This window comes from Oncorhynchus mykiss, chromosome 9, assembly GCF_057628025.1.
Source record: "Oncorhynchus mykiss isolate SJ-2025 chromosome 9, ASM5762802v1, whole genome shotgun sequence".
Lineage (NCBI taxonomy): Eukaryota > Metazoa > Chordata > Actinopteri > Salmoniformes > Salmonidae > Oncorhynchus > Oncorhynchus mykiss.
In genome coordinates, this window is record NC_143030.1 from 44,222,216 (window position 1) to 44,235,271 (window position 13,056).

Sequence of the window (13,056 nt, forward strand, 5' to 3'; positions counted from 1 at the left end):
ACGTTACCAGTTTTGAGTTTTGTACTAAGAGTTTTGAAAATTCACCACAAACTTGTGAAAATAGTACCAAAGCGATTAAAAAAACTGTAGTAGCCTACAATTGATCAGACTGAAAAATTGTATAGTTTCTGTGCAATACAGCATGACCGGTCGCTACTGCTTTAGGCACATAGAGTTTTTGTTTTTGTCGGTCGGGAGTGATACTTGTTATCACACTTTCTTAATACCGGAGGGAAGTGGAAAGCGCGCCTTGAGCTTTGCATTGTGGCCGACCTGCGATTTCCGTGAATCTGATTGGTCAAGATACGCAAAGCATCTGCAGAAACACTCCGGATGTGAAGGACAGAGAAATTGTGCACGTGTTGACAAGTCATTAGACATATCAAATAAAAACATTTTTTACCTGCACTTCTCGTTTTAACAATTTGCGTCGATATATTTTATTAAACTAAATCAAAAGGGATGTGGCAAAATTCTACCTCGCCACACGTTTTCCGGTGCCCTGGTGCGCGTGCATGCGTTGTCAACAAGCGGGTCAGGGAGGAGGACAAAGTTCAATAGGGAAAATAAAAAGCAAGAGCAATAAGGCAGTTTTAAAGAGGAGGAATAGACATGCAGAATAAATAACGTACACGCTATATACAAAAGTATGTGGTCACCCCTTCAAATGAGTGAACTCAGCTATTTCAGCCACACCTGTTGCTGATTTTTTTTTAAATTATTTTGATTTAACTAGGCAAGTCAGTTAAGAACAAATTCTTATTTACAATGACAGCCTAGGAACAGTGGGTTAACTGCCTTGTTCAGGGGCAGAACAACATATTTTTACCTTGTCAGCTCAGGGATTCAATCTAGCAACCTTTTGATTACTGGCCCAACGCTCTAACCACTAAGCTACCTTCCGCTGATAGGTGTATAAAATTGAGCTCTGTGACTTTCTATTGTCATAGGATGCCTCCTTTCCAACAAGTCAGTTCTTCAAATTTTTGCCATGCTAGAGCTGCCCAAGTCAACTGAACATGCTGTTATTGTTAAATGGAAACGTCTAGGAGCAACAATAGCTCAGCCACGAAGTGGTAGGCCACACAAGCTCCCAGAACGGTACCGCTGAGTGCTGAAGCGCATAGCGCATAAAAAATTGTCTGTCCTCGGTTGCAACACTCACTAAAGAGTTCCAAACTGCCTCTGGAAGAAAAGTCAGCACAATAACTGTTGTCTGGAGCTTCATGAAATGGGTTTCCATGGCAGAGCAGCCGCACACAAGCCTAAGATCACTATGCGCACTGCCAAGCGTTGGCTGGAGTGGTTTAAAGCTCACCACCATTGGACTCTGGAGCAGTGGAAATGCGTTCTCTGGAGTGATGAATCACGCGGCACCATCTGGTAGTCCTACAGATGAATCTGGGTTTGGCAAATGCCAGGTGAACGCTACCTGCCCCAATGCATAGTGTCAACTGTAAAGTTTTGTGGAGGAGGTATAATGGTCTAGAGCTGTTAGTTATGGTTCGGGCTAGGCCACTTAGTTCCAGTGAATGGAAATCTTAATGCTACAGCATACAATGGAATTCTAGATGATTCTTTGCTTCCAACTTTGCGGCAACAGTTTGGAAGGCCCTTTCCTGTTTCAGCATAACAATGCCCCCTTGCATAAAGCAAGGTCCATACAGAAATGGTTTGTCGAGATTGGTGTGGAAGAACTTGACTGGCCTGCACAAAGCCATGACCTAAACCCCATCGGACAAATTTGGGATGAATTGGAATGCCCACTGCGAGCCAGGCCTAACGGCACTAATGCTCTTGTGGCTGAATGGAAGCAAGTCTCCGCAGCAATGGTCCAATATCTAGTGGAAAGCCTTCCCAGAAGAGTGGAGGCTGTTATAGCAGCAAAGGGGGAACCAACTCCATATTAATGCCCATGGTTTTGGAACAAGATATTCGACGTGTCCCCATACGTTTGGTCATGTAGTGTATGTTCGAGGCTTTGCCAACCTAAATTGATTGCCTTGGCAACACCATATATAGGCCCATTGTAAATCTTTTTTTACAATTCACAAATGCTCTTATCCAGAGTTATTAGGTTTAAGTTCCTTGTTCAAGGGCACATCAACAGATTTGTCACCTAGTCAATTATAGGATTCAAACCAGTGACCTTTCAGTTACTGGCCCAACGTGCTTATCTGCTATGCTACCGGCCACCGACAGGAATAATTGGGAAGAAGAGAAAAGGTGTCACTAGCTGAGGTGCCTGTGTGCTGTGCTGTCCTTACTTCACCTAGTCACTTGGAACATTTCAAATTCTGAAAAAGGGGGTATTCCTTTCCTCCCTTCCCACTCCATCTCCTTCTCTCGCTCCCTCTCCCCCTTTAATCTTTCTTTCTGTCTCCTAAAATCCTGGGAGTCTGCCTGAGCCCCAGTGTGGGTTTGTATCCCTGGTGGAAGGAGGTTTCTGGGCTCCATAATTACCTCTCGGTCCTGCAGCCTTGCCAGAGGGAGCGCTACACATTCTGCCTGACATTGGTGACACTTGGCCAGGGTAAAACCAGCTTCACAGCAGCCTGTGACAACCCCCTCCTGGGCAGCCCACTGACACACAGAGAGAGGTGCAAAGAGACGGATAAAAGAGGTCAGGTTGAAAGTGCCGTGTTAAAGTTGAAAAGAAACAGTCAACATGATAAGAATGTATACATCAAAACAGGGACAATTTTAAGAACATGTTTGGCTATGTGTTATTCTAACACAGTCCACTATTTTCGGTGTGTCCTTTTTTCAAAGGTGGGATTTTACCATGTAGCTCAGTTGGTAGGGCATTGCGCTTGCAATGCCAGGGTTGTGGGTTCGATTTCCACGGGGGACCAGTACAAAAAAAGTATGTACATGTAAGTCGCTCTGGATAAGAGCGTCCGCTCAGTGACTAAAATGGAAATGGTTCTCTGCGGCCCAGTCTTTCGAGCGGTGCTGTAAATTTCCGTGTGCACAAGACCATCCAAGTTGCTATAATGTGCTGATTTATACTATGGCATTTCATGCCATAACACTATGTGGCTGTTTGTGTGTATACCCATTCATGTTCTGTATAACTTGGCATGCTCCACTTCCCCCCCAAATGGCAGACTTTGTAGGTTCTGTGGTGTTTCAGAGTCATGAAGCCATCTTTCGTCTGTTCAGGCTTGGCAGTAAGTGTGCTCTGATTGTCTGTGCTACTGTCACCACACGCTAACTCTTACATGAACATATGCTCACTCACAGGCACACACACACACACACACACACTGATGACACACTCCCACACAAACGTGTTTTTCAGCACACTGGCTGCACCTGCACATTGCACCCAGTCAGCCATTGCATACTCCATCTCTGTTACATAGAGCACTTTCTCTGTCCAAACGATTGGTTTCCTGCCAAATGTATAGAACTTGATGAGAAGACAAATAAATGTAATTCTTCTTCATTTTAAAAATCCTGTTCAAGATCTGGGTGAAATATAAGTAGTGGAGTTGGGTCCACACATGTCTGCGAAGCCACAAGGGTTGGCAACACTTTCCAAAGTTGCTTGCCGAGGTTGTGATCCCTTGAACTTTGAGTCAGGAAACGTTGTTTCCGAAATCCACACAACAGCATTTTTCGTATAAATTTACGCAGAAAAAGCTACCGCTGGGCATGAAGAAGTGAGCAGGTACTTTCTATTGATTTATTCATGGCAGGGTTACTTCAGATGATTTGGTGTGTGTGCGTGTGTGTGTGAGATAGAGGGCTAGGGTGAAATAAAGGTGTCAATCAAATCTATAAAATGGAACTGAAGCTGGTAAAGCGGTGAAGTAGCATTGTTACACATCATGCACTGGACATAGATAGACTATATGTAATTGTATACTTTAGAACAAAATTGACTGACTACCAACCCTGATCTTGCATAGCCTATGCGGTCCGAAACGCATGCTGCGCAACAATGAGCAGAACGCAAATTTTCATTGGCTGACGCGACAATATAAAGTTCAGCAGTGTCATAACTCGGCGCATACCGCTGGCAGCAAGCTCCATCGAAGGTGTACTTACTGTACAGCATCCCGGCGGAATGCACTGATAACTCACAGAGGATTTACACGTGTTTTTATTTCGCATATCAATTTATTGTGTTCGTCAACCAAATCGTATTCACAATGAAGGAAAGGAGACTTACCCAGCCTCTGGTGGCGAGATGTAAACTGGTGTTGGTTGGGGATGTTCAATGCGGAAAAACGGCGATGTTGCAAGTCCTTGCCAAGGATTCCTATCCTGAGGTATGCAATGTCTACAGCTGGCACGTTTGACTGAATTATAATACCCATATCCTAAATACATGCGGAATAGGCTACATACACAGACTATAAAGAGATGACAATAGCAATAGAAATGTAATTCTAATTCTATGATAATAACGAATAGAAGTTTAATATTGCATTGTTTTCTGGACTTGGAAAGATTGATTGAGTAAACTGGAAAGGAAATGCAAGTCAGTACAATTCCTCTGAGAACTTCAATGTTGAAAGAAATGTCAAATTGTGCTTAATTTCAAATGGAGTGCTTAGCGCGTAGAGCTCACTCTACAGACTTGTTGGATGCATTTGCAGTTGGTTTTGGCCGTGTTTCAGATTATGTTGTTCCCAATAGAAATGAACGGTGATTAAATAATGTATTGTGTCATGTTGGAGTCATGAAAGCATTATTCACGATTCATTCATGATTATTCGTAATAATGGTACCATCCACATGAATGTAGAAGTGTTCAGAAACATATTCTATTCTTATTTACAGTAAAAGTGACTCCAAAATCACACAATACATAATTTAATCACCGTTCATTTCTATTGGGAACAACATCATCTGAAACACAACCAAAACAAACTGCAAATGCATCCAACAAGTTTGTAGAGTCACATGCTTAATGTAGTGCTTGCTAGGAATATGGGACCAAATGCTACACTTTATCCTACTTCAATACACATACAAGTGAATAGGTCCAAATACCAAGGGGCAGGACTAGATGTTTGAAATGTTTTCCTTTCTAAACAGTACAACTGTTCAGATGCCTTATTTGGTCAGACAGACAGGACATTAGCTACAGACTGGGATGATAATTTTGTGTCAATCTAATGATGATCTACTGATGATTACTGGGGTGACTGTTTCACAACGACTGACCGTACTGTAATGCGTAGCTAATGAACTCGCTCCTTTCTGCATCCACAGACCTATGTTCCAACAGTATTTGAGAACTACACAGCGTGTCTGGAGCTGGAGGAGCAGCGCGTAGAGCTCAGTCTCTGGGACACGTCAGGTGAGCATTACACTCTGCACCCCCCATGCCCACATCCAATATACCTTACAGTCATTGAGGCATGGATTTGAGCACATCCAGGTTATAATAAGCCTTAATAACGGCTTATACCAAAGGTTATAGTATGTCGTGTCTCTCTATACAATATGCTCTACCTGTGTAGCAGGTTTATGATGCGGGAAATTAAGTTCAAGTCCAAAAGCACGCCATTTGAAATTTGTGTCAACGTTCAAGTTCTCAGACTAATTGTACTGTAAAACCTGACTTGTCATTTCTTTCCAGTTTAACATTTCCTTTCCCACCCGCCCTGAAAACAATGCAATCAGAGAGTTTGCGTAAACAACAGTAGGCTAACTAAAGGCCCATTGGCCATTGTCTCACAGTCTTATTTAACATCATAGTGTATACTGTATGGTTGTTAGTTGTTTGTTATTGTTTTCCTTTAAGATTGCGATCTGTACTGTTGTCCTGCTGCTTATCACAGGTAGTGAGTGATGTGGTAGGCTGCTGAGGTTTGAGAAGTTTTCTCAGACAGTGACACAACATTTGAATGCAAATGACCATTTGTGTGCCTGCCTGTTCTCTGTTTCGGTCTCCTCTCCCTTCAATTTATGTTTAGAAGGCATAGAATGATGCAGGCCTAATTCATTTGACACTACAGGGATCTCATTCCCAGGAGACAAATATATCCCCCTCTCACCACCTACCCCCTTACTAGAGGAATGTCTAATAACCTGTTGGCTCTACATCAAATATGACACCTATAGCGGGCACGCCCACACACACACACACACACACACACACACACAGTGTTGTGGTGACCTACTGACAAGGGTAGGATCCTTCACACCTTCCCAACCAGTTCCATGTTGTTGGGCTGGCCAGGGGGTTGCCTCTGCATGAGTGGTGGGAAGAGTGTGCGTGTGTGTGTGTGTGCAACAACAATGATAATGGTGATCACAAAGACAAGGTCCTTACCTTTTTCAGTGCCCCGTCTAATGAGTCTGGGCGGCTGACGTCGAACCCAATGTGGAGTAGACGTTGAATTGACGTCTGTGCCCAGTGGAAAGCGTGTACAAAATGCCATATATAATAGAAAACATCACAGGATTTCATTCTTTCGCTTGGTCTGTTTCACTTCAAAAGAGATGGACCGAGCTGGATGCTCGTCCACTCCGTAGCGAAAGTCCCGTTACATAATTACCATTTACATTTTTCACACCTTGTTTTAAAGCTCTGCCCGGCATATAAGGTTAATAATATATAATATAATTATTTTCTCTGAGGTTGCTCTTATTCTCATGTTATTTCTCTCTTTTCCTTGACTGAGGGTGTGTGAAGAGAGGCAGTGTGTCCCCTTTAGGGTCAGGCTGCTGTCTGTGCTCTGCTGTGGAGTGGGCTGTGTTGTTGTGTAACAGAGTTGCTGTGCCTAACGATTCCCCCCCCGTGCCGCTCCTCTCTGAGTTCATGGTCAAGCTCTGCGGCGGCCTGTTCTCACCGTCTCTCTCTCTCTCAGGGATCGGACTCGTTTAGTTCTCTTTCCCGTTGCCTCTCCAGCCTCCATCAACAAGCAACCAGTTTATCGTTAGGTTTTTAGACTCCTCCTTCTCCCAGTGTTGTGTGTGTGTGAGTCCACGTCCAGGTAGGGGAGGTGTGTGTGGGAGGTGTGTGTGTGTGGGAGGTGTATCACGGCTTGTATCCTCTCTCTCAGCTCCAGGGCTCAGAGCCATCATCATGTCTGTTTCCCCAGTGTTGCATCACCCTGGGCTCCTCTCTGCCAAATGCTGACGTTGTCACCTACTGGAAAAACAAGTCAAATCGCTACTAATCAGTTGCCTCGTTCCTTGCCTCGACACACTTGACTGTCCATACAGTCATTCCCTGTGAACGTCAGACAATTGTCTCCCTCACAGGAGAGCGTTTGTTAGGCTTTTAGTAATGGATTGGATCTGAAGACGGTGTCACGCTGACAGTAGCAGGAGGGGATCCTATATCATCCAAATGCATTTCGCACTACCCATAGAGGCATACGTAGGTCATACATCCACATGTGAAGCTTTTCTTAATTCATTCTTACCTGGTTGAGTTCGTGTTCAATACGTTTCCGGAGCAGGGAGAGGAAACTGAATCTGTGGCTGGGGTGCGAAGCGACGAGGGAGCACAACAGAGGACGGACATTCGGTGAAGCATCTGTTTTTAGCCACAGGGACCTCCCTTTGCAGCAATAACATACTAACATACTTTTACACTTCGATGTGTAGCCCCATAAAGCATATAGGCACGCACACACGCACACACACATGCACACACACACAACGCTCACAACACACAGATTTTCTTCGCAATTGTCTTCAATTTCTAACACGAGAAGCATTTACTTTTTAGCTTAGCGGTCCTTGCTAACGACGTTGTGCATACATACAGCATGTGTATTGAATCATGTCAGTGTGTTGCTTCATATACGATACACTCTTAGAACAACAATCTATGAAAGTGTCTCCCTTGACAGAGAGATCTTTATTTCTTCTATCTGATTTCAAGTGGGATTTCTGCACAGACAAAGGGTTCAATATAAACCTTTTGGGTAACGCAGGGGTGTGATTGGGATAGAGTTATAGTGTACAGTCTGCTTGTGTGTTCATGTGATTTATTGGCGAGTTCTTCTACTGAGTGGGAAGGCGTGGGGCTTTAGTGAAATGACTTACTGTAGATCCGAGGGTGAGGGAGGAGGAAAATTGGAGTGTGTGTGTGTGCGGAGAATGGTTTGGGTGCAAGAGGGTTGGGGGGGGGGGGGTAGTAAAATAGAGGGTTGGATTCAAGCATTGTCTACCAAGGCTGTTGCCGTAGTTACCGGGGGGGAGTGGGTGGTGTCCGGTGCTGTGTGGGGGGACTGACTCCTTGTGTTAATAGTCTGAGAGCAGTACTCAAGCATCTTTGTCTGACTGCACCCAGCAGCCATCGTTAGCCTATAGCATCCATGCACCCAGCCCTGGCCTTTACTATAGCATCCCAGCACCCAACCCTGCAATACACCAAGCACCTAACACTCCTCGTTCTTGGTCTTTAGTGGGGATGAAAATTGCCCCAGGGACCACACGATCCGATATTATCATGATACTTAAGTGCCTGTATACGATGCTTACTGCGATTCTCACAGGTCTATGTGTATTGCAATTGGATACACTGATTTTTATTGCGATTCGATGTTCCAAATATATTGCACACCGGATGTCTGCTGTAGAGGGACAAGAGAGCCATGAGAAAACGATCAGTCATGGAAAGTGCTGAAAACAAATTGGCTTCCTATTTAAATACTAAAGTTTTGGTGCAGGTACAACAAACTAGCAGAAAAATAATATTGTCAAAACGATACGATATTTAGTCAAAAATATTATCCCAATAGGTAACTGTATCAACAAGCAAAAAATTCTCCCATCGCTAGTCTTTATACTGTTCTGGTACGAACCATTCTTATTGCAACTAATGGAGCCTTATTAGTTTGGTACTGTCCTTTTGAAAGCCCTGTGACTGACCCTAGCCGATCTGTTTGACCCTACAGGCTCTCCGTACTACGATAACGTCAGACCCCTGTGCTACAGCGACTCAGACGCTGTGCTCCTCTGTTTCGACATCAGCCGCCCAGACTCATTTGACGGTGCACTGAAAAAGGTGAGGATCTTGTCATTGTGATCGTCATCATCATCATTGCCGCTGTCAATTTCTTCTTCCTCCTCCTCATTGTCATCGTCACAATCATCGTGATCATTCTCTCTGTATACAATGTACATTACAGCTGTGGTTATGATACATTACAACAACCTTATAACAGTCATATGTCCTTTTCATTGCAGTGGAAGACAGAGATCCTGGATTTCTGCCCCAGCACACGCATCCTCCTGATAGGCTGTAAAACAGACCTGCGCACGGACGTGTGCACGCTTATGGAGCTGTCCAATCAGAAGCAGACACCCATCTCACATGAGCAAGTGAGTCTTTCTCCCTTTCTCTCTCGCTCTCTCTCTCTCTCCCCATCTCACTCTTGTTCTTCCCCATCGTGTTGCAGGGGTCCTCCATGGCCAAGCAACTAGGTGCGGAGGCCTACCTGGAGTGTTCAGCCTTCACCTCAGAGAAGAGCATCCACAGTGTGTTCCGTACTGCAGCCCTGGCCTGCATCAACAAGCTGCAGCCCTCCACCAAGCCCAGCCCCGCCCGACGCCTCTCCAAGAGACTCCTCTTTCTGCCCGGCAAGTCTGACCTCCTCTCCTCCACCTTCGGCAAGGACAAGGCCAAGGGCTGCTCCATCATGTGAGGGAAGGGAGTAGAACCCAGACAGTGGTGGTCAGAGAGGCACTCCATTGACCGGTCCAGCTGATAAAGGGGGGTGTGGGGTGGGGAAGGGAAGGGAAAGTAAGAGGGAAGGAAGGGGTTTCTGTTTAATCCCTCTGGCCTCCCCAAACATCCTCCCCACCCCCACTGACGGCCCCCTTTAAAAAAGAATGCTACCCCTCCATGGTTTACTCTGTGTAGTCTATACTGGTCTTCTTCATGACCCCCCCATCCCCCAAAAACACATACACAACAGACCCACACAGACACACACCTCACCAGCATACTGTAGGTTAGTGCAGACTTCCTTTTATAATGCCAGTGAGAGCGAAATGATATAAGAAAACAACATCAATTGTAAACACAGCATCTCACCTCTTTGTAATGTTGATGTGTGTACCATCCATCATCCTTGCCCTAAATTAAACTTGAAAATGTTAACGTTAAAATGGGGATCTTTGCTAAAAAAAAAAGGATGAGGTGGCCAACCTCTACCTTCCTGGCAATGAGAGGGAACGGTACCCAGAGTACCCAGTGTGACGCAACTGGGGAGGTTTGAGAGAGTGGGCCTTAAATGAAATTATTTCCATGGCGACCCCTACAGTATTTTTTTTTTAGGACATTAAATCTGTCAGCAATGAAACAGGGTCTGGAGGAGGGATATGGCAAGCACACCGCTCTTAAAAGAGGTCGTGGGGAGGATAGACTGAGCGAGTCTGAAGGAGTGCTATGTGACTAAACATTCACACGGGCCATTAACAGTAAGACTGGGGACATGCTGTGCTGAGAGCAGAAGAAAAAGAACTGAGGATGAGAGAGAGACTTGTTTTTTTTTCCTCCTTTAGTCAGCCACTCTCTTCTTCATCTCAAGGTGTTTAACTTCAGACGTTGATGGAGTGGGGTGATATTTATAAGGCCACTTTTACTGTCCAACAGTCTTTGATATTTGATTTAACAGAAGGAGAAGAGTCCCCCCTGGTTCCTCTAAGCCTCATTTGGATCATTCTTAAATCCTCTGACCTTGTGTTTACGTAACACATAAAAGGTCAATAATTCTTCACTATGAGCTTTTAACCGTAGCATTGAAGGAGTCAGGAGCTCACTCACTACGCCTCGAGAAGCTTACCGGTGGCAGGGATAAGCTGATCATGTCATTGTCAACACTGGGTTGAAAGAGAAGTCTCCTTGCTCCACGATTGGTCACCTGAGATGAGACTCTCTGGAGTCGTCATTCTTGTAGTGTGGCTAGTCATGATAGTACAGGATCAGAGCCTTTACAAAGCTGGGTATCTCATTCATACTGTGTGAAGAAGAGCTTAAGAAATGTAGATGGGGTAAAGGGTCCTGGGTGTGGTAAGGGGTGTGGGTGGGATGGGTTGGGTTGTGCCGAAACAGAACTAACAGGCTGGTCCTGTCTGAAGAAAGTTATTTTTCCATTTTTGTTCTGCTTTGTATTCAAATCTTTTAAGTATAAGTTAATTTCATTTTTTTTGTTTTCTTCTAATTTGAAATCTGCTTTCTGCCCAGTCCTTTTTTAACTGTTTATTGTTCTCTGCTGTTTTTGTTGTTGTTGTGCTTACTGACGTCATCTTGTATTAGGAGCTGTCTACGGCTCAGCTAACGGAGGACTTCATGATTTGTTTGGACATATAGAACACTGGAATTTAACATGTTGCTTAGCAACAGTGCGAGCAGGGGCAGGCGTGAGCAGGGCTGCGGTGACTGGGATGCAGTTCCTGTCTCTGGGAGAAAAGAAAGATGTCTTGTCAACTGGGCTCCTCACCATTACTTTGTAGCACCAGACAGAGACCACTACTAAGGTGACGGCTGGACATTTCAGTAAGTAGAACACTGCTGAAAAATATCTGAAAAAGCTCATTTGAAGCCTCCAGCTCAGTGGCAGGTGTAAGAACAACACAGGGATTTTCAAAAAGCAATGTGAGTACCTTTCCAAACTGAGTTCCAACCAAAACACTATTTTTTTTTAGCAGTGAGTGACGAAGCATGTTGTTGAAACGAAACAAAGCGTTTGGGATATGTAAAATGGCTTGACCTTTGTTTATTAATGAGATACTGTATTGCTCAATGTTGTCATTTTTATCTTTTGACATTTTTAATTTGAACGGACACTGAGATTTCGGTCCGCCCGTTTTCTGTCGGGATCTGAATAAAGTTTGCTTTTGTTCATCATACTCTCAGATGTTTCCGAGTTTTTGTGTGGTTAAGGTTTGGTTTGGTTACGGGGGAAAGCAACATCTATAAGTTGTTTTGAATGTTTATGAGGCATTATAACATGTGATGGTGGTGGCATACGTAACGTGTCATCAGCACACCCTCAAACGCACCGTCACACTCCCTGTGACGAGGAAGACTCTCGGGCACTAGCAGCCCTGTTGGGCTCATCAAGCTCTCATCTTAATTCTGTTGAGGAGTCTTTGGCTAAAATCACGTCCTTGAAGTTAATGAAGATGTTGCAGCAAAACGTGCGCCATAAAGAATAACTTGAGAGTTAAGAGCCACTCACAAATATAGCTAATTGCCTCTTACCTTTGGGCCTACTTTGAGATCATGTTAACGGATGATACACACGTGCTAGGACTAAAGAAGGATCAGCCTAATAGTACCGGGGCATAAGTGATCAAATTGCTGAGGGTGTGTTGTAATTTAGTCCACATTAAATGCCCGATTTGATCATCTTTAACCGAAAAACAACATGAGCACCGGTGACACTGAGAGCTATAATGATATGAATGATCCCCACACTGCACCTCAGAAGGATATCATTTTGGCTATTAGAGAGCGAACAGGGCTATTACGCTAATGCATCACATCCACCTGTAGAGAAACCACTTCCGACACTTCATGCTCTGCTATACTGTGATGGCAGACACAAGTTGCCCTAAGTAAGATTGCAGCTTCATAGCATTTGTTAAGTAGAAAAGTATATCGATGCATTGTCTTTCAGCTTTACTTTGAGCTATGATGTAGGGTAAATCAAATGCAATCAATCCTTGTGTGTCTTAACCATAACATTAACATTAAAGTGTTGGGTCAACTAAGCTTACTTTAAGGTTCTTACACCGAAGGAATGTAGGATAGATAGTGATACAGCTATTTGTTGTGTTTTGTCTTCAAAGAAGAGTGACGTGGTTGTTTTATCCCAGGTTCCAGGGTCCAATAGTCTGTGAGCTGTATGTTTGGCCTCTGTGTCTACTGATATTAAGTAATATTGAGATTATTTGAAAAATTGAAATGGTGGGAAATGTAACCAAAATGTGTATAGCTCATATGGCCTTGGTGCCACCCCTCCCCAAAAACACGCATATACGCGCACACACAGGTTTAGTATTTTAGTCATGTACCATTACCCTGTGGTAATGCTCACTGCAGAAGTGACCTATTAGGCAAACCCA

At 44.2% G+C, this 13,056-nt stretch overlaps 1 protein-coding gene across 1 annotated transcript; it reads left to right on the forward strand.

Annotated features, from left to right (window-relative positions):
- Window positions 1–712: 712 nt before the first annotated feature.
- LOC110532026 (rho-related GTP-binding protein Rho6) lies at window positions 713–11,835 on the forward strand. Its single transcript, XM_021615615.3, has 5 exons — window positions 713–4,280; window positions 5,230–5,317; window positions 8,877–8,986; window positions 9,169–9,303; window positions 9,381–11,835. The coding sequence occupies exons 1-5, from the start codon at window positions 4,161–4,163 to the stop codon at window positions 9,624–9,626; spliced, it is 699 nt and encodes a 232-aa protein (XP_021471290.3). The 5' UTR covers window positions 713–4,160; the 3' UTR covers window positions 9,627–11,835.
- The last annotated feature ends 1,221 nt before the right edge of the window (window positions 11,836–13,056 follow it).

What these genes read in the sequence shown, in the direction of transcription:
- LOC110532026 (XM_021615615.3), top strand. Translation starts at nt 4,161, where the DNA reads ATGAAGGAAAGGAGACTTACCCAGCCTCTGGTGGCGAGATGTAAACTG. An exon ending in CAGTCTCTGGGACACGTCAG is followed by an intron (nt 5,318 to 8,876) that starts GTGAGCATTACA and finishes TTGACCCTACAG; the next exon opens with GCTCTCCGTACTACGATAAC. An exon ending in CACCCATCTCACATGAGCAA is followed by an intron (nt 9,304 to 9,380) that starts GTGAGTCTTTCT and finishes ATCGTGTTGCAG; the next exon opens with GGGTCCTCCATGGCCAAGCA.